This window comes from Phyllobates terribilis, unplaced genomic scaffold (assembly GCF_046119375.1).
Source record: "Phyllobates terribilis strain yellow unplaced genomic scaffold, ASM4611937v1 Scaffold_2__4_contigs__length_985480577, whole genome shotgun sequence".
NCBI lineage: Eukaryota > Metazoa > Chordata > Amphibia > Anura > Dendrobatidae > Phyllobates > Phyllobates terribilis.
In genome coordinates, this window is record NW_027362762.1 from 104,609,186 (window position 1) to 104,631,724 (window position 22,539).

The 22,539-nt window shown below is 43.2% G+C and overlaps 1 protein-coding gene across 1 annotated transcript; it reads left to right on the forward strand.

The window, feature by feature from the left end:
- The first annotated feature begins 174 nt into the window (after positions 1-174).
- RASL11A (RAS like family 11 member A) lies at positions 175-4,463 on the forward strand. The gene is given in 6 exon segments (XM_073669813.1): positions 175-309; positions 311-439; positions 441-615; positions 1,917-1,973; positions 2,495-2,574; positions 3,869-4,463. Coding segments are annotated over 6 exon segments (1,029 nt in total). The 5' UTR covers positions 175-189; the 3' UTR covers positions 4,337-4,463.
- The last annotated feature ends 18,076 nt before the right edge of the window (positions 4,464-22,539 follow it).

Here is a 22,539-nt window from a genome sequence, read left to right on the forward strand (position 1 = left end):
ACGGCTTCTGCAGGAATGAGGACCCCACTGGGGACAGCTGTGCTTTCCTGCTGTGCTCGGACTGTAGAAGCCCCTTCCTTCCTCTACACGGAGGGGGCACACGATACCACGCAGGACCGCGGCTCACAGCCCACTCCCCGCCCGGGGGCGCAGGGTCAGGGCGGCATTGTCCTCGGCTCCCCGGTTATTATGGCTGCGATGACAGCAGCGGAGAGCGCGTCATCCCGGCGGTGCGCCGTCCCCCCCCGGCAGTGCGCCGTCCCCCCGGCCGCCCTCATCGCCTTTTCTGGCAGCACAGCGGCGGCTGCTGGGGGCTGAGCCGGTATATAAGGCGCAGAGAGACGCACAGGAGCCGCATTGTCCTGCAGACCACAGCGACCCAGCTACACTGCGGGCTCCTCTATACACCGGACCTGCTGCAGAAATCCCACTGCGGCTTTATAGCGACTCTGGATGACCTGCATTGTGTGACCGGACACTATCCTGCGTCTCTCATGCGTCTACCGACCATGTCCAGCAACTTCTTACTTGCGCCAATTCCGGAGTCTGCGGACTACTACACTGTCCGGGATATTAAAATGGCTGTGATGGGGGCAAGCAGTGTGGGCAAGACTGGTGAGTGTCCTGGGGGCAGAGGATGGGGGGCACCACATGGTCAGTGCGAGCATCGCTCATGGGTTGTCTCAACCTGTCAGCGATCCTGATTGTAACTATCAGAACTGAAATATTGCATTCTGTCTGCAGCCAGTGTGACATCAGGTAGCCCCGAGCTGTCACCTGATAGCCAACAGAAGGCTCAGCAGGGGGATGTTATGGGGGTGACAATTATTCCTTTTTTTGGAACTATAGGACCAGTTCAGACATAGGAGCTGCAACAGCAGACCTGGGAAACAGATCCAGAGTAGGGAAAAGAGAAAAGAAATCAGATGTGCAGACCCAAAATCAGACCCCGCACCAGGGAACGTTACCCCAAATATAATTACTAGGTCCGTCATCTGTAACAAAAATTATAATAATATACACAAGCTCCAATAAAATGTAATAGCACTATTAAATGTACTACTAAATTTATTATTTTATTATTTATTATTATTACTTATTATGTATTAATATTTGTATCATTATCATTATTAAGTATTTCATTATTAATTCATATTATTTATTATTTTAGTATTACTATTATTTTATTATTACTAATACTTATTATTATTGTTTATTATTATTAATACTTATTATTTATTATTGTTTATTATTATTTCATTATTAATTCATATTATTTATTATGGTTTATTATTATTACTACTTAATATTTCATTATTACTTAATATTTATTATTTTAAAATTTCCGTTGTTTTATTATTAATATTATATTACTATTTTTATTAATAATTATTATTATTTGTGAAATGCTTAAAATAATACATCAAAATACAAATATTACATAAGAAATGACATCAGATTGTAATTATTACCTCTAATACATTTTCCAAGTCAATAAAGTTTTATAAGTGGTCAGAACTTTTTTTTTTTTTTTATAGATTCTGGAAGACAATGATCTTAGTGGAGCTAACTTTTTGGGTAGTTTGATGTTTAGGAAACCTCTGATACTCAGGCCACTAAATAGTCATTTTGGCTACAACAGTGGCCTAGTCAGCCCCTGAATTTTACACTATCTTGTCCATTACTGGTCCCGGATCATCAGTTACAGGCACGTCCATGGGCACTTGCATTGCTCCCTTATGTCTGAATTGTAACCTTTTGATTTATAAATACTCTGGATTATTAGAATGCCTTACGTGTACTTACATGTTTAGCTCTCCGCCCTGTTCCCCCTTTTTTTAGTCACTAAATCTTCTTGCTTTGTTTTCTTCATCCCTAAAGTCCTTTACTAACAAAAGTCTTTATTCTTCTTCCAGCGATGATCGTCCGATTCCTGACAAAACGATTTATTGGAGACTATGAGACAAATACTGGTAAGTTCACTATGTGAATAATGGACACAACATTGTTTTGGGGGACACAACTTTATTTTATCTCCTGCTACCAATTCTGACCCTACTCCATGCCCTTGGGTGTGAGGTCTCAGGACTGCACAATATCAAGAGCCAGGTAGACAATATAAACAATAAATGATTCCACTTTTTCCGGCACAAGCTAAACATTACACCCCGGGGGCCTTCACATTGCACAATTCTCAGTGTAATCACACAGAATTAAGTCATTGCATTGATAAATCTCAATGTATCTATGGGAATTCTGTATGTTGAATGCTAAAGCATCTAACTTGCCCCTGGAGGGAATTAACTAGCCCCTAATTTAGTATGATCACCCTTATATCCTGCTAACATTTGCCCTGTAGGATGTCATCACTTGTTTTGTGACATGTTGGGGTCAGGAACAGAAGGACCATGTTTTGCTCCTATGACAAACCTTCTGTAACATCAATTCTGCCCAGATGTGACATCCTTAACATATTTTCTGTTTTCTTAATCAGGAAACCTCTACTCCAGACTCGTGAGTGTAGACGGCGAACATATGTCCGTGCAGATCCAGGACACCCCCGGTTATGTCAAGGTAAAGATCCTTAAAGTATTCTTGCTCTCTAACACAACAGTGTCCACCCTGGGTGCAAGGGGGAGTTGTAGTTTTGTTACCGCCGGACGGTTTCTGGATGGAAACTACTACTATTAAAAGCCTAATTTTCAGAAGCTCATTTCCTTTGACATTGCTACATCTCCTGCCCCCCTACAATCTGTCTAATGCTAGAAAATGACATCCGTACCCCACAAATGAGTCACTAATTCTCCTGACTCAATGCAGGAGAAGTCACCAGTAATAAGTCGATATGAATGTGACTGATACAATATTGTCAGCATGCACAGTCACACTATCAGGGATTATACATACATTTTATATTATATGTGTACAGTAGTAAAATGTTAAATTATTCATATTTTAGCATTCATAAAATATTCGACGTGGAATCAGATCAGGTTCTGATCAGCCATAAAGTATCTTTTCTTACAACTTCAAATTGTGTTGTTTCTCTGTTATTCCTCCTGGAAATGTATCAATAAATGATACAATTTCTCTTGTCAATTGGGACACAATGTGACATTGTCAATTTCCCACCTGAATGTGTTAGGCTATGTTCACACTAGAAGTTTTTTCAGTGTTTTTTTCTGCTCTCTTGGCAGTAAAGAAGCTTCAGAAAAGAAAGCAGGTTTTTCTTGCGTTTTTTTGGGCATTTTTTGCTGCGTTTTTGTCATGCTACATTTGTCTCTTGTGCATGCTGATAAACTTTAGTGCAAAAAAAAAAATCTGATTCCATTTCATCAGGTTTTGGCGCAAAAAACGTTGCAAAACCCGATACCAGTGTTTTTTCACCACCCATTACTTTCAAGTGAAAGAAGTGACATGCTCTATTGTGCAAAAAAAAACATGCAAAGCGCAAAATACTGATGACAAAAAAATCAATGTGTGTGCATGAGATTTCTGAAATCTCATAGACTTTGCTGGTACTGTAAAACGCAGCTGAAAATTTGCATAAAAAACTCATTGAAAAAACGCCTAGTGTGAACTTAGCTTTAGGGACATAACCTTTTGACAAGGTATAATGCCCAGGTTGCTGATACTTTTCAAGGAGGAATAATGCAGGTGTAAGAGAAGTAACAGAATTGTCAGATGTGTAAAGAAAGATGATATTTGCTCCATAAACGTCATTTAGGCTTTATCGGTAATTTTGTGCCTTTCTGGAAATTTTCCCGTCTTTATTTCTCTAGGTTTTCTAGCCTCTAATATATTTATATTATATTTAGTGACATAAGTTTCTGTTGTGTATAATAGTCGTTTTGTGACTTTTGAGCAGATGGACGATGACATATGCCAAGTGGCGGAAATGTTGCGGTGTGTGCAGTCAGCAGAAGGCTTCCTCCTGGTGTACTCCATCACAGACTATAGAAGCTACGAGTTCATCCGTCACCTCCACCAGCACATCCGAAAAGTCCATTCCGACACCAAGACTCCCATCATCATAGTGGCCAATAAAGGGGACCTTCTCCACATGAGGCAGGTCACCCCAGAAGCCGGGATCCAGCTCGCCACCGAACTGGGCTGCGCCTTTGTAGAAATTTCCACTAGTGAAAACTGTCAGGACGTTTGTGATGTGTTCCATCATCTCTGCAAAGAGATCAGCAAGCACCAATCCACCAGCAACGGAGAGAAGAGGCGAGGCTCCATAATCCCCCGACCAAAGTCACCAAACATGCAAGACTTAAAGCGACGTTTCAAACAGGCGTTGTCCCCCAAAGTAAAGACTCCGTCAGCTGTGGCGTAGCCAAGAGCCTGTGTACAAAAGAATTCTCTTTTTTTTTACTACATTTACAGATTAATTTATTTTTGTACTGACATTCCAGTGTGTATGGCGGCATGCCTACATCGTAAATATAAAGTATTTATTTTCACATGAAGTGTATGTCTGATAACTGGATGCAAGGGGTTAATGTTATAGCATGCATTGCCAGCACCATCCTATCCCAAGGTAGGAAAAACGAAGGAACCAACTGGATAAAAAATATATAAGTTTATTGAATCAAATTAAAAGTCCATTAAAGTTTAAAAACCTCAACACCTGATGCGTTTCTGTCATTCTAGGATGCCCTTAGTATGCCAGAAACGCGTCAGGTGTTGAGGTTTTTAACTTTTAATGGACTTTTAATTTGATTCAATAAATTTATATATTTTTTATCCAGTTGGTTGTGCCGGAAAATACCTTAGTTTTTTCTCTCTGTCAGCAATCACCAGCAGGTTCGGCACCCACTGGTTTCTAATCACAGCAACGGATTCATCCATGTTACCAGCGTGAACAGCTCTAACGCTCCCCCTCTCCACAATTCCATTCTATACCAAGGTAGTTTCATATATGGTGGTACTGCAAAAAAGCAATCTTATGTGAGTAAGCGAGCATGCCCCCCCTAAAACTCCGCCATATATTGCAAGCTAAAAAACTTTGAACTATACCCAGCATTGAAATTCTGCTTTCTGCCAGGTGTCTTCCCACTCTTGGGTTTAGATTCAGATGCAATGATGTGTTCTGCTTATTAGCAGCCATATTTACAGGGTCACGTGACGTCATGTACACCCCACAGTGTCAACAGTCCAAGGGTTGTTTATTTGCAGAAAATTCCTTTAATTCTCACCTTTCTTGAATGGGTTGTACAGGCATACAGTATATCCACAAGATAGGCAATCGATATCAGATCGGTGGTTGTCCAACACTGGCACCCCCACCCATCAACTGTTATTAGCGCCGTCGGTAAAGGCGGTGGTGGAGGAAACATGAAGCTGCACTCAGTGTGTAGGGCTTTTACTAAATGTTTTACTAAAAATGCGATTTCTTTGGCACAATATTAATGACTAAATCCTCCATACTTGTTTCACCGATGCTCTGGGCTAATTCTTCAATACTCTACACTGTTAGCCTACAATATCACCAAAGTAAGTTAGTGAGCTCATCCAGGACTATTTTATTTTTTTTTACTATGGACCTATAATCTAACAGGTAGGTAATTGCTAACAGTGGCAACTACCTGCCTGTTTTACCCAGCGCCTTCAGCTTCTCTCTGTCAACAGAGCAGCTCTTCTTCTTCTGGGCTGCTCTGTCGACAGGGCATCATGCTGATTGACAGCTGGCTCCCTGCATTTAAGCAGCGGGGAGCCGGCTTTCAATCAGCATGACATTGGCAGTCATTCAATATCAAGAGAGCAGAACAGAAGAGAAGCCACTGACCTGCCGATGTGATGTTAGCAGAAGCCGCTGAATCGCCAACAGGAGTGGTCTGTGGCGGCAGAGATCGGCATCGGGTACAACAGGCAGGTCGTTAATACTTAGCCTCATAGTAAAAAAATTAAATAGTCCAGGATAATCCATTTAACCAATTCAACCTTACTAAACACGACTGCAAACACTGCAATACACAATGCTTCGTGCTCCTGTCACTTGGAGGGCTCGTTCACACGTGGAGGAATTGCAGATTTTCCATCTGGACATGCGATGTTGATTTATTTAAATCCAGAGCCTCTCAGTTTTTGATGCGACTGAGTCAATTTGGGAAGTCAAAATCCACAACAAACCTTCAATTAATACAGACTTTCCAGTAAATCACCTACGGATCAAAAGTGAAATCTGTAAGTCCTTAAAAAATAAACCCCAAAGATTAAGATGAATTAAAAAGTCCAATTTGCTGCACCCAGCAGTCAGATGGGAATCATATCACCACAGTAAGCTGGTTGGATGGAGACTGGCAGGGAACCTTCGAAGCATCCGCTCAGAGTAAAATAGTGATTTTCCACTTAGTTCCACTCTGCTGTTTCCTGCTGGAGGCCTCACGGGCCGTTTCTGCTGCAGCCATATCCACAGAGGCAATTACCAGAGATAAAAGAATTGATTTGATGCTGATCCTATTCCAGATTTTTAAGAATTTTCTGAATTAGAACAAATTGTGATTACGTAACTGCAAATCGCGCAAAAGTGTCAGTCACCATTTTACACGTTGATGAAGACTGCATCAACCAGAGAAGGATGACAGAGACCTCTGACATGGTGGGTCAGGCTTCCCCATAAAGTCTTGCAGCTATCATATCACATTTGCTGTGTTGGCCAATCAGTAGCTGTAAAGGGAACCTGTCAGAAACTTCTAACCATTAAAATGACTGTATAGCCCTTTAAAAGATAAGCATGTTGATTCCTTTATGACCCCAAACCAATGCTCTGAGAGCGAGAAATCATGTTTTGAAGTTCTATATACATGTGTCTGGAAGTGTTCTGGGTCGTGATGATGCCCTTACAGCTCCTCCGCCTCGTGCTATATTTCTGAGGTAGCAGCACTCTCCTCTGGTTCACTGACAGGTCGTTGGCTCCGATGCATTGCAGGGAATACAGTGTGAGGCGGAGGAGCTGTAAAGGCATCATCACTACCCAGAGCACTTCCAGACACATGTATACAGAACTTCAATGCTTCGCTTTAGGGTTATAATGGGATCATCTTGCTTATCTTTTAAAGGACCGCACAGTCATTTTAATGTTTCGTGGGAAGTAGAAGTTTCCGACAGGTTCCCTTTAAATGCCATCTCTGCCAGTCTATTATTTCCACTCAATGGGGCCAAACTTCACCAGTATATGGGCTTATAACGGCCCCTTCTACTGTGGTAGTGGTGCAGTGTATTGGCCTCATTATTACACTCTGTATCCCCAGCTAGCACCAGGTTCTTCCTGAGCCTAATCTAAAGGTTTGGAAAAAACAGCAAAGCGGCACTCCTCGAAGGTAGTATTTTCTGGATAAAAAGTGTGTGAAAGCATAATATATACTGTCTACCTGGACACGACCAGACTGCGGGTAACCCAAGCTCCAAGAGTTCATTTGTGGAAGCTCCAACTCGAGAAAGCCGGTGATGATCACATACTCCATAGTAAATAAATTCCAAGAAAGGTAAGAAGTATTGAGAAATAACACAAATTCCCAATGGATAATTTTCATTAGTATAGAGTATTTTTGTATTCAGCAATGTGTTTCAAAGGCGAACTGCCTTCTTCATCAGGCCAGTTCAAGTCGCCCAAGCTGGCACTTGTGCTTGACAAGTTGCATTTAGGATTTTTAATGAGGAAAGCTGTAAAAGTCCATCTCAAACTATATGAAAAAAGAGGGCAGTTCGCCTTTGAAACGCATTGCTGAAAAAAATGTTTTACTAAAATTGAAAACTTAACTACCCATCAGGAATTCAAGACAATTTTCGTGGTGCCCATCTATTCTCGACACTATTTACCTTTCCTGGAATTTCTTCTTGAGGCCAAGGCATACAACACACCATACCAGTGACTGTCCCTTAGAAGCTGCGGCTTCATTTGTGCAATAACAGCAACATTTTGGTCTGTTCTACTGAACAGTGCTCAGAGACCGAGGTAAGGAAGAAACCCGACCACCACTGAACAAGACACAGAAGTACAAGGTGTTCAGTGCTCAGAGACCGAAGTAAGGAAGAAACCCGACCACCACTGAACAAGACACAGAAGTACAAGGTGTTCAGTGCTCAGAGACCGAGGTAAGGAAGAATCCCGACCACCACTGAACAAGACACAGAAGTACAAGGTGTTCAGTGCTCAGAGACATGGCCGAGGTAAGGAAGGCTGAAACCGGACCACCACTGAGCAAGACACAGAAGTACAAGGTGCTCAGTGCTCAGAGACATGGCTGAGGTAAGGAGGGCTGAAACCCACCACCACTGAACAAGACACAGAAGTACAAGGTGCTCAGTGCTCAGAGACATGGCCGAGGTAGGGAAGGCTGAAACCGACCACCACTGAACAAGACACAGCAGTACAAGATGCTCAGTGCTCAGAGAGCGAGGTGAAGAAGAAACCCAACCACCAAACAACAAGACACGGAAGTACAAGGTGTTCAGTGATCAGAGACATGGCCGAGGTAAGGAGCCTGAGCCCACCCACCACTGAACAAGACACAGAAGTACAAAGTGCTCAGTGTTCAGAGACATGGCCAATGTAAGGAAGGCTGGAACCCGACCACCACTGAACAAGACACAGAAGTACAAGGTGCTCAATGCTCAGAGACATGGCCGAGGTAAGGAGGCTGAAACCCGACCACCACTGAACAAGACACAGAAGTACAAGGTGTTCAGTGCTCAGAGACATGGCCGAGGTAAGAAGACTGAAACCCGACCACCACTGAGCAAGACACAGAAGTACAAGGTGTTCAGTGCTCAGAGACATGGCCAAAGTACGAAGACTGAAACCCGACCACCACTGAACAAGACACAGAAGTACAAGGTGCTCAGTGCTCAGAGACATGGCCGAGGTAAGGAGGCTGAAACCGACCACCACTGAGCAAGACACAGAAGTACAAGGTGTTCAGTGTTCAGAGACCGAGGTAAGGAAGGGTGAGACCCGACCACCACTGAACAAGACACAGAAGTACAAGGTGTTCAGTGATCAGAGACATGGCTGAGGTAGGGAAGGCTGAAACCGACCACCACTGAGCAAGACACAGAAGTACAAGGTGTTCAGTGCTCAGAGACATGGCCGAGGTAAAGAAGAAACCCGACTACCACTGAGCAAGACACAGAAGTAGAAAGTGTCCAGTGATCAGAGACATGGCCGAGGTAAGGGAGGCTGAACCCGACCACCACTGAGCAAGACACAGAAGTACAAAGTGTTCAGTGCTCAGAGACATGGCAGAGGTAAGGAAGGATGAAACCCGACCACCACTGAGCAAGACACAGAAGTACAAGGTGCTCAGTGCTCAGAGACATGGCCGAGGTAAGGAAGGCTGAAACTGACCATCACTAAACAAGACACAGAAGCAGAAAGTGTTCAGTGCTCAGAGACATGGCCGAGGTAAAGAAGAAACCTGACCACCACTGAGCAAGACACAGAAGTAGAAACTGTCCAGTGATCAGAGACATGGCCGAGGTAACGGAGGCTGAACCCGACCACCACTGAGCAAGACTCAGAAGCACAAAGTGTTCAGTGCTCAAAGACATGGCCGAGGTAAGGAAGGATGAAACCCGACCACCACTGATCAAGACACAGAAGTACAAGGTGCTCAGTGCTCAGAGACATGGCCGAGGTAATTGAGGCTGAATCCGACCACCACTGAACAAGACACAGAAGTACAAGGTGTTCAGTGCTCAGAGACATGGCCGAGGTAAGGGAGGCTGAAACCCGACAACCACTGAGCAAGACACACAAGAGAAACACCAAGACTGGGCCAAGAAATATATATATAAGAGGTAAGTATGAAAACTTTATTTTTTTTATGGAATTAAATGGTCTTAGGGGACAGTACATGATGAACTGGGAGTGGGGGGGGAGCTAATGATGAACTGGGAGTGGGGAGGGGAGAGCACATGATGAGTGAGGGGTGGGGAGAGCTAATGATGAATTGGGAGTGGGGGTAGGGAGAGCTAATGATGAATTGAGAGTGGGGGTGGGGAGAGCACATGATGAACTGGGAGTGGGGGTGGTGAGAGCTAATGATGAATTGGGAGTGGGGGTGGAAAGAGCAAATGACAAAGTGGGGGTGGGGAGAGCAAATCATGAATTGAGGGTGGGGGAGAGCAAATAATAATGACTTGAGGGTGGGGGACGGGGGACAGCAAATTATAAATTGAAGGTGGGAAGAGCAAATGTCGACTTGACGGTGGGGGGGGAGCAAATCATAATGAATTGAGGGTGGGGGCAACAAATGATGAATTTGGGGTGGGGAGATTAAATGATGATGAAGTGGGGATGGGAACGAGAGGACATGACAAAATGAATTGGGCTGAGGGGGGCATGTAAATATAATGAATCAGGAGAATGGGGGGCATTGAGGATGACAGAGTGTGACTGGTAATGAATTGGGGGAAAGAGTACAGTTTCTAATTAATTTATATATTTCTTAGGTGGGGAAAGTGGCTTTTTATAGTTAGTGGGGGCACAGTGGTGGATTACAATTTATATTTGGAATGGTGGGTTGTATAATAACTAATTATATATTAATGGTGGGTGCACGTCTGTATTCTGCTGCGTAGTGTGGAAGTTGGGAAATGTGCTCTAGATAACTGTTATTTTATGCAGAGACGAGTTCTGGCTGGACAAAGTGATGGCGGTCTGTGCTGGATAAAGGAGAAAAGCGAAGATGAAGGACTTCAACTAGCGACATCACTGGTGAGTCAGTGTGTTATCTGTACACTGACACTATACACTGTATACTAAATACAGATCTCCTGTGTATATTGTGATTGGTGATCACTGTATTACTTGTACACTGACACTATACACTGTATACTATGTACAGATCTCCTGTGTATAATGTGATTGGTGATCACTGTATTACTTGTACACTGACACTATACACTGTATACTATGTACAGAGCTCCTGTGTATAATGTCACTGGTGATCACTGTATTACCTGTACACTGACACTATACTATGTACAGAGCTCCTGTGAATAATAGCAATTATGGTAATATTAGTATTGTGTTTTTTTTTATTAATGATCAGTATTGTAATATTCAGTCACTATGTGGTGGCAATATGTGGTCTGGTCATGGTATGTCAGAATTTGTTCCTTGTATGTGATATTATTAGGTCACTATGTGGTGGTAATATGTGGTTCGGCCATGGTGTGACGGTCCCTTGTATGTGATATTATTGGTCATTTTAAAAAAAAGTATGTGACACATTCCCTTAAAGAAAAATAAATAAAAATATACTTAAAAAGAGTACTGAATATTTTAAGAAATGTTTAATAAGTTAGAGTAGAGTAAGGACCTGCCAGAAGAGTCTCCTTGTTGTGATGGCGGCTTAAAAAATCTTTTAGCCAAAACAAAAGCTGCTGGCTATGTGATCTGGTGTTCAATGTGAATTGTTAATATGTGATTGGTGAGGGTGTGGTGCAGAAGTGGAGTTTTCCAAGAGTGGGCGGTGGGACTGTGGAAGTTTCGAGGGATGGGGGCGGAGCTGGGGTGGAGGCGGAGCTGGGGTGGAGTCTCATGGGGGCGCGCAAATTTTGCCAGTATGGGGCTCTGAAATTTCTGGTGGCAGCCCTGATGAGCACAGTCCTCCACTTCTATTCAAACAGCCGCAAAGTGAAGGAGGGGTACTGCTATGGGAAGTATTATTGAACATGAGTAACTTGGATCTTTTCTGGCTAAGGATGGACTTGAAATCAGCTCTCAAAAAATGACAAAAAAAATGACACGGCCCCTTCCTCAGCTGGCCTAATCCCTACTGAAAACTTGTGGCCCTTCTTAAGTGGAAGATTTACGGTGAAGGAAAACAGTCACCTCTGATCAGTGTCTGTAGGCTGCGGTTGGTGCTGCCTAAAAAGTCTCCATGGATGGAAAGCTTATGCCTGTTATTGAAAAGAAGGGCAGCTATATTGGTCAGAGAAGTATTTTGTATATTTTGAAATGTTGAGTTATTATTCTCTGCAACTGATGAAAATAAATAATTGAGATGGGAAAATTTAGGCTTTTTAGTTAGTTGCCCAATAATTCTGCACACATAAATATTCTCACTTTCACTTTTTTAAATATTCAGGCTTCAGGTTTATTCACCTTTTGGACTTGACCGACAGCACAGGAGTTGTTAAATAATAAAATTAATCGCAAAAATAAAAATTGGCTAATAATTGTGCACAGTTTTTAGTGACAAATAAATGTAACCTGACAACAAACATCAGTCATTAAAGAGACATGCAACATAGTTCCCAACATTTTAGGGGCCATTTAATTCCTGCTTCGCACTCTATCCCAAGAATCACCCCACGCTCCGGGTAACGCTACAACCTTCACCAGAACAACCACTTTTGGCAAAGAACTCCTGTTAAATCTGGGAAAGCTGGTAACGTTTGCATGCAGCAAAAAGTACACACAGCAGTCCATAAACCTGAACAGATGGTGGGCTTCACTTTTCACCCTCCTCACATACTTTCACCTGTATCTGCTTCCTAAGGTACTATTATTTTCTTATTCATTTGGAGGCATCAGCAGGACCAGGGGTGGGGTGGGGTATTTTGTGAAGGGTATAGATGGACTGCATCAAGTGAGGTGTCAAAGATCTTTGGGCAGAAGACTCTGCATCTATAAGACCTCATTTACACGTCCGTGCTGCACGTACTTGTTTTATCTGTTTGTTTTTCACGGATACAACACATGCCCATTATAATCTATGCTGCCGTGTGTCCATGTAAAACTCACCAAGACTTTTCCTTTTTTCTCAGGTATCATGGGCCATTACAAGTCTCTGGATCCGGGAAAACACATACAGCACACGGATGGCATCAGTGTACAGTCCATGTGCTGTCCATATTTAACAATGCAAATAATAGTAGAAGCTAAGAACGGTAATTCATTAATTTACTTATCCATCTGTGAAAAACACTGTTGATAAAAACGGACACATGGATGACACACTGATGGCACTAATATAAAAAAAAGATTGACACCGGTACAATTTTTTTAAGTACATGTTTTAACATTAACATGTGAATGAGGCCTAAGGTGGAGTTGCCATGGAGGTCTGGGTTGGATGGAGAAAAAAGCGAAAAAAAGAACCTATACTAACAAAGAAGACGTCATCTGTCAGTCAGTAGATTGTTGAGTATTTTGCATTGACCGTATCTGATCAATGTTGTATTCACTTGTATACTGTTCAGTGTGATATTTCTAAACAAACTACCCATGGAGACCTGGTATCTGACCACTATATGGTGACTGTGTGGCAGTATTATTGGTTATCATGGTCTGTGCATAGCTGTAGAGTACATTTGTCCCTGACTGTAAGAGTCCATCATTACCCAACTGTGTGATTGGTTGTGTCAATGCCCCACTTTTCATTCTTGTGTTGATGTGATTACTTATTTAAAGGGAACCTGTAATGTCAAAAAATGCTATTACCCTGCAGATATGGGGTTAATCTGCAGGGTAATAGCATTCTGAAGCTGTTTGGATGCCGCACTGAAAGCCCAGCTACCAGAAGGAAATGAACTTTATTCCTCCCGGTAGCCTCCGGCTTTCAGTCATAGAGGTGCGGCCAGAGCAGCTTCAGTCACCGCTCAGTACATAGTGAGTAACCACACCCCGGCACTGACAGTCGGCTCTGTACTGCATCAGGCTGTCAGTCAGTGCCGGGCATTTTTACAGCTGCCCCTCACTATGTACTGAGCGGTGGCTGGCCGAGCCTCTATGACTGAAAGCTGAAGGAATAAAGTTAATTTCCTCCTAGTAGTAGGGCAATTAGTATGGCGGCCGCATGCCTTCAGAACACTATTAACCTGCAATTTAACCCCATATCTGCAGGTTAATAGTGTTTTTTTTTTACAACAGTTTCTTTTTAAGAAAGCGGTCTGACGCATGATCAAACAAAGCAAAATTTACCAAATCTATTCAGTATTAGCAAAATATTCTTATTCAGTAATAAGACATGGAAGTCAATGGCAGCATCTAATGGTAGTGTGGGTGGGGGGCTTTCCTTCCCCCCCTTTGATCTTAATAACCATTTATATTTTTATCCATATATTTAATACTGTATGGTAAATGAACTCCCAGGTCAGCACATAATTGCAAGGTGTAACCACATGGTTGCATTGTGTCACTACAAAGTATGGTGTGAACATGGTGGAAAAAACAAGTTTTATGGTATATCCACATAGTATAGAGTAACTACATGGTTACAAGGTGTAGCTACAGTATACTGTATTGTGCAATCATCATCTGAGTAGTAAACCTAGCAATTTTATGTAAAGTTCTTGTGTCATCTCATTGCTCAATTGGACATATTTTTGACTGCTTGGACCCATTTGGTTGCTGCACATCTGGAGGAATGTTGATGTGATGGTTCAGCTCCACCACCTACTCCTATTAGTTCAGCATTCCAGGGATTTCATATCAATTATTTTGGAAATCTATTTTCACGCATCAACATAAGCCAGATGCCTGTAATGGCGCACGTCCAGTGCTCTAGTAGCACAATTTCCTGCTGCCAGACAAAACACAGGCACGCAATCCTCTGATCCTCTGCAACCCGCTGCTTCTAGACATGTCTGCAATCCTCCGGGCTTCTTTTTTGTCTAGTTTACAGTCTAGTTTCCGTCTTTTTTTGGTGCTGACTGTAACGAGAAACACATTTTGGCCCTTGTGCAAACTTTCCAAATCCATATTTGCGAAATAAGAGGATTTTATGAAATACTACGAGCTAGGAACACAACGCATACCTATAAGTGGTTGTAGAGTCTTTATACATAAGTGCCCATAGATATACCAATAATGCTTTTTTTCTTAACCAAAATATTGGGTTGGTCTCTATTCCTACTACTAGAAAATATATCAGAAGCTAAAGGTATACAGATCACTTCAAACTGTGAGCAGGAAGCTGGAGAGCCACCGATTCAATCCAATCTAACGCACAGGAAATGTGACAGCTGTGCTCTATACAGCGGCATGCATGTCACAGGCAGTGTGCAAGCTTCAGCCCATTGTAGGGAAGAGTAGAAATAACTGGTGGGAAATAAATTGGAATATTTGCAATAATCTAATCTTAAAATTAAAAGTTTTCTTTTACCCTATCCAACCAGTGGTGTAACAGTAATGGTCGTAGAGGGAGTGACCACAACAGGACGTAGGCGAGAGGGGGACCGCCGATGCCAGCGCTTATTTGAGTTGGATGTGCATCCTTGGAAGAACATTCAGCTGAAAAGTATTGTGGCGCAGAGATTGACCGGTTCCCTGCACTGAAATACATGATGTTGGCCAATCAGATGCCGGCAGCAGATGTCCGCATGATAGCGAAGAGCTCTGTGGAAAGCTACAGAAAGACCTGGAATCAGCAGGTACAATTGTTTCAAAGAAAACAATAAGTAATGCACTTAACGTTCATGGCTTGTATGCACGCTCACCTGACAAGACTCCATTGCTGAATTCCTGAACAAAAAACATGTTCAAGAGCGTTTAAAGCTTGCTCAACAACATTTAGTCAAGCCTGTGAAATACTGGGAGAATATAGTCTGGTCAGATGAGACCAAAATTGAACTCTTTGGATGCCATAGTACACAGCATGCTAAAATACCATACCAACAGTGAAGTATGGAGGTGGGAACATCATGGTGTGGGGCTGTTTTTAAGCATACAGCACTGGCAAACTTCATATCATTGAAGGAAGGATGAATGGACAATTGTACAGAGACATTCCTGATAAAAATCTGCTGTCATCTACCAGGATGATGAAGATGAAACAAGGGTGGACATTTCAGCAAGACAATGAGCCAAAACACTCAGCCAAGGAATCTCTATATTGGTTTTAGAGAAAGAAAATAAAGCTGCTAGAATGGCCCAGCCACTCACCGGACCTGAATCCAATAGAAAATGTATAGAAGGAACTAAAGCTCAGAGTTCATAGAAGGAGCCCACGGAAGCTTCAGGATTTGAAAAGTGCTTGTGTGGAAGAATGGGCCAAAATCACACCTGAGCAATGCATGCGACTAGTTTCTCCACATAGGAGGTATCTTGAAGCTGTCATCACCAACGAAGGCTTTTCTACAAGTATTAATTAAATTTCAGTAAGCTTTGTTCAATACTTTTTCCCTGTGTTATTTCTCATTATTATTTATTATTATGCATAACTAAAGTCCTGTGCACCCACCAAGTGACATATGTACAGGGAATGGTATTTAGTAGTGATATACTGTGTTTTCTGATGTGGGAAAAATGCTTCATAAGATAACAGCCACAAGCTGCTACTATGTAGATACCACACTGTTATGGTGAATACAGGGAACACAAAGCTTTAACAATGTACATAGAGGGAACACAAAGTCTGATTTTTCTATTTCCACTGCAGCTGAATACCACATACGGTATGTCAAATAATAGGAACTGTTTGATATAGTGTAAAATACTGGTAAATAATTATTAGTGAATATTAACCCTGCTAGTAAAGACTGTCGCCAGTTAACCTATTTTTCTTAATGTTTTAAATAATTTATAATAATAACAATATAAATTGTATTTTCATATATTACATTCATAATGATGTGATAAGAAATACAGCCCAAAACTTATTTTAGGTAATACAGAATATCACAAAACTGAGTACACCCCTCAAATTTCTGTAAATATTTTATTATATTGGGACAACACTGAAGATATGACACTTTGATACAATGTAGTCACTGTACAGCTTGTATAACAGTTTAAATTTGGTGCCCTCTAAATAACTCCACACACAGTCATTAATGTCTAAACCACTGGCAACAAAAGTGAGTACATCCCTTAGTGAAAATGGTCAAATTGTGCCCAGTTAGCCATATTCCTTCCCTCTCCAGTGTCATGTGAGTCATTAGTGTTATAAGGTCTCAGGTGTGAATTGGGAGAAGGTGTCTTAAACTTTGTGTCATCACTCTCACACTCTCTAATACAGGTGAAAAAGTTCAAAATGGCCCCTCATGGCAAAGAACTCTCCGAAGATCTGAAAATAAGAATTATTGCTCTACATAAAGATGAAAATGAGCTGCAGCCCAGTGGGCAAGACCATACAGCGGTTTAACAATACAAATTCCACTCAGAACAGACCTCACCATCAGGGCCGGCTCCAGGTTTTTGTGGGCCCCGGGCGAAAGAGTCTCTGTGGGCTCCTTTAACACATATCACGATTCATGATGCACAGATACCGTAGAGAAATATATATATATATATATATACATAGTACAAGGACAAAGATTTCACTTCTTACATTACATGAGCGATATCTATTGTAAATTCTACAATAGCTCAGAAACCGGCGAATCGCTCCACACAGTATACTGGCCCCCATATATTGCTCCATACAGTATACTGGCCCCCATATAACGCTCTATACAGAATACTGGGCCCCATATAAAGCTCCATACAGAATACTGGCCCCCATATAATGCTCCATGCAGGCTGTTCCCCCCACATAATGCCCCATGCAGGCTGTTCCCCCCCTTATAATGCCCCATGCAGGATGTCACTTCTCCCCCCATATAATGCCCTATGCAGGATGTCACCCCCCATATAATGCCCCATGCAGGATGTCACCCCCCATATAATGCTCCATGCAGGATGTCCCTTTCCCCCATATAATGCCCCATGCAAGATGTCCCTTTCCCCCTCATATAATGCCCCATGCAGGATGTCCCTTTCCCCCCATATAATACCCCATGCAGGATGGCCCTTTCCCCCCATATAATGCCCCATACAGGATGTCCCTTTCCCCCACCATATAATGCCCCATGCAGAACATCACCCCCCCTCTTTATAATGCACCATGCAGGATGTCACCCCCCCATATAATGCCCCAAGCAGGATGTCACCTCTCCCCCCATATAATGTCCCATGCAGGATGTCACCCCCCATATAATGCCTCATGCCTCCATACATTAAAAAAAAAAAATGAAATACTCACCTCACTCCTCCTCACCTGCTGGCGCTGCTCAGGTCCGGACTCCAGCGTCGTCGGCGTCTTACCGCTCTGCGCTGCCTGTGATGGCTCAGGGGAGGGCATGGTGGAAAGACGTCACCGCACCCTCTGACCTGAGACATCACAGGGAGAACACAGCAGGAAGACAGCGGATCTGCAGAGGCACGGGGAGAGGTAAGTATCCGGCTGCTGGGGCCCTGAGCAAGCGGGGGGTGAAGGGCGGGCGCTGACACTACTCTCCTCCGCCCATAGCCCAGCGGGGTGCCCGACCGCGAGTGGGCCCCCCGCCTGCACAGGGCCCCGGCACTTGCCCGGGTGCGCCTGGTGCTGACGCTGGCCCTGCTCACCATGGTCAACCAAAGAAGTTGAGTGCACGTGCTCAGCGTCATATCCAGAGGTCGACTGGTCACAATAGGCGTATGAGTGCTACCAGCATTGCTGCAGAGGTTACAGGGGTGGGGGGTCGCCTGTCAGTCCTCAGACCATACTCTGAACACTGCATCAAATTGGTCTGCATGATTGTCATCCCAGAAGGAAGCCTCTTCTAAAGATGATTCACAAGAAAGCCTGCAAACAGTTTGCTGAAGACAAGAAGACTAAGGATGTGGATTACTGGAACCATGTCCTGTGGTCTAATGAGACCAAGATAACCTTATTTGGTTCAGACAGTGTCAAGCGTGTGTGGTGGCATCCAGATAAGGAGTACAAAGTGTGTCTTGTATACAGTCAAACATGGTGGTGGGAGTATCATGGTGTGGGGCAGCATGAGTGCTGCCGGCTGTGGGGAGCTACAGTTCATTGAGGGAACCATGAATGCCAACATGTACTGTGACATACTGAAGCAGAGCATGATCCCCTCCTATCAGAAACTGGGCCGCAGGGCGGTATTCCAACATAACGACACCAAACACACCTGTAAGACAACTATTGCCTTGTCAAAGAAACTGAGGGTAAAGGTGCTAGACTGGCCAAGCATGTCTCCAGACCTAAACCCTATTGAGCATCTGTGGGGCATCCTCAAATGAAAGATGGAGGAGTGCAAGGTCTCTAACATCCACCAGCTCCGTGATGTCGTCATGGAAGAGTGGAAGAGGATTCCAGTGGCAGCCTGTGAAGCTCTAGTGACCTCCATGTCCAAGAGAGTTCGGACCTGACAAAGGCTGGTCCGAAATGTGCATCGGGGCGGACGTTGGGGTCAAAGGTATCTTACAATGGCTTTGCAATGGCTTTGCTAGGGCTCATTAGAATAGCTATATTACGATAAATGGTTATATATACATTGACAGATCCATCATTGTTACAATAGCAGGATTGTCTATATGATATGATACTTTTTCTCTACCTACTTTTTTAGTATATATGATATATCAAATTGATCCATGTGTGTATATTACCATCCTTGCTCATGCACTAGGCGTCCCTGTCTCTTTCACAGTTTTCCTCATATGTGGATTTATTCCCCATTCCCCCTGCCCTGTATCTGTATTTTACTAATTTTCAAATTTTTTATGTCATTCTGGACTGTTTCTCATCGTTTTTCTTTTTCTGTTAAGGCAGTGCTTGAAAATAATGGTGGCCACCAAAATATTGACACTTTGGGCACAATTTGGCAATTTTCACTTAGGGGTGTACTCACATTTGCTGCCAGCGGTTTAGACATTAATGGCTGTGTGTTATGTTATTTAGAGGACACACCAAATTTACACTGTTTTACAAGTTGTACACTGACTACTTTACATTGTATCAAAGTGTCATATTTTCAGTGCTGTCCCATGAAAAGATACAATAAGATATTTACAAAAATGTGAGGGGTGTACTCACTTTTCTGATATACTGTATAAATTAATTTTACAGAAACTTCATAAAACTCTGAAGTTTATGATGTACTTTCTATTTCGCCAGTCTAGGTTGTTGGAAGCCCTGGGAAAAGGTTGGGCTTGGTACTGCCACAATAGCAGTGTGAAAATGTATGCTGTACATGTCAGCAGGATGTATGAACAATGTAATATAGTCCGTCTAGAAAAGATCTGTGAGTTATATTTTAACATGTCTGATCCATTGTTCACCCGTGAGATAAGTGGAATCAGACGCGTCGGGTAACTACTTGTCTCTATCTTCCTATGGCACAAAACACAGGTGAGTGGGGTATGGGATCAATATACGACAGTCTCAACCCTTAGTAAGAAGATGCTAAATCTTTTATATTATCGGAGGTACGCTTTACATATTTTATGGATATGGACATCTTCCTGGTGAATTGCTTTGTTTTCTTTTTACTTAAAGGGGTTTTCCCATTGTGACAAAGTCACTGGCAAAGTGCTGGAGGGGAGGTATGTTTCACTAAGGCTATTAGCCTCAGTGATTTGAAACCCAGAAGTTTTGCTCCAGCACACAAGTGGTGAGAGGGGTTAAGCAGCCTTTTCAAGGGCTGGGTTTTTGAAAACAACCATAGAGCGGGTGGGAGGTTGTTCTCCATATAGGAGAGGAGCTTGTGTTTTTTGTACTAACCTGAACCGTGTGTTTTGCTAACCTTGAGTGTCCGGACCCCAGCCGTTGTAAGGACTGTGCTGTACGTTTTCTTTGTTTTGCCGTTATGCCAAAAGGGCTGTGTTTATTTTTATGAACTCTACATTGCTTTGTGCTTTCTTTTAATAAACCAATAAGAAATTTAAAGAGACAGCGCTTCTTATCTACCTCTATGTGCAACCGAGTGAGCCGGTCTACCACACCATGAAAAAAGAACATTTTAATTAATATATCTTGGAATAATTGACTCACCCAGGGGGATATATGAGGGAGACTAGGTACCCGGGCCTTTACGTTCTTTGCAGGATATCACGGCAGTCGGCTCCCGGGCCCGTCCTCTGGGTCACTCTTTAAAAGGGGTTTTAGTGTTTTTGTCAACAGTTTGTCTCGTGACGCCACCTGTGGTTTCTGGTAATAGTTACCAGCGCTGCTGCAGACCTCCGGGGGTGATGGGATGGCAGCTGGGATGTTTCTGCTCCCCACAGGCGGAGTGGGCCCCCGGGGCACGGTTGATGGATGGGATGCAGGTGAGAGATGGCCCGGTTGGGTCAGGGGGAATGACGGACACGCACACAGGGGATTCGCTTCAGTACCTTTACTGGTGTAACGGCAGGTAGGGTCCAGGGTACTTTCTAGGAAGGGTGCACTTCAGGACTCTCCCCAGTGAGCGGATATAAGGCCTCCTGATCCGTGTCTCCCTCTCTCTAAGCTTCTAGCCAGCCTGGAACTTGGCCTAGCTTCTATGTTGTGTTGCTCTCTCGCCTGACCGCTTGGTAGTAGGACTTTTCTTTGGCAACCACTATCCCTGGACGCCGGGGCCTTCGTGTTTTCTAGTCCTGTATTTGATGGTAGCTTCAGGATGACCAGGGGTCTGGAAGCCTCCTGGTATGCCGGTTGTCCCTACTGGGTATAGAGGACCCTGTAGGCGCGGACCCGGTGTCCGGATTGTGTCTTGGGGTGAGCCTGGGATGCTCCTCTGCCCCCTTAACTCTTCTCTCCTTGCCTCGGCCACACTCGGGGCCCTCAGTACAGCAGCAGACGTGCTGCTCTCAGACTGCTCTCTGACTGAACAGCTCACTAACTCTCTGTCTCACTGAACTGAACTGCCTGACTCCACCCTCCATATATATATCCCTAACAGGGCTCCATCTGGTGGTATGAGGTGGAAGGGTGGAGGTGTCTGTTTGTAGTGAGGGCCTCTTGTGGAGAAGTCCGTCCATGCACCCTTTTGGGTCCTGTGGTACCTGTAGTAGCAGGGTGCCACATAATAAGTTCCACAATTGGATGTGTTTAAAAAATGTTCCTGTGCTGAGATAATCTTATAAACGTGCCCCTGTTGTGTACTGTGTAATTATTGTTTTATTTGTCTTTTTCTAAGCTCCTTTCAGCCACATCAAATTTCATCTCAATTTTGATATTTTCAGAAAAAGGCAGATAAAATTATTACACACTCTTCTCAGAACGAGCTCACTGACAGATTATCAGTTAACTCGTTCTACAGCCAGCAATATGCAGGGAAACAAAGAGCCCTTAAAAGCCAACATTTTTTAATAAAATGTAATTGCTGAAATTATTTTTAGCCAAAAATATATGCACTTGTGTAAAAGAAAAATTTGTCACCTGAAAATGTCCACATACTTTAAACATCCATATTTTGCGTCTCCGGAAGTCTGAGAGTTAGAGGGAACTGAGTGGTGGAAGCTAAAAGTGCTTGAGACCACAGGTAAGTGCTCCTTGTGCCCCTCATATGATCTAGTCAAGTTGACAGAATACAAATGTGGTTGGTCCTAAAGTTCACAATGTCAGGCTCTAGAGAATAAGAAGGATTGGGCATGCTGAAACTTAGTCTGCCTGACTTTTGGTTTGGTCATGAGTTAATGGTGAATTATATTTACTGTATGTTAAATTGGCCGTATATATATGGTGCAAATATCGACAGAAATGGACAGTTTCCGGTATCCTTTGATTATGTTCTTTTTCTTCCAGCAGACAGAAGCGGGGGACTTTATGTGCACCAAAT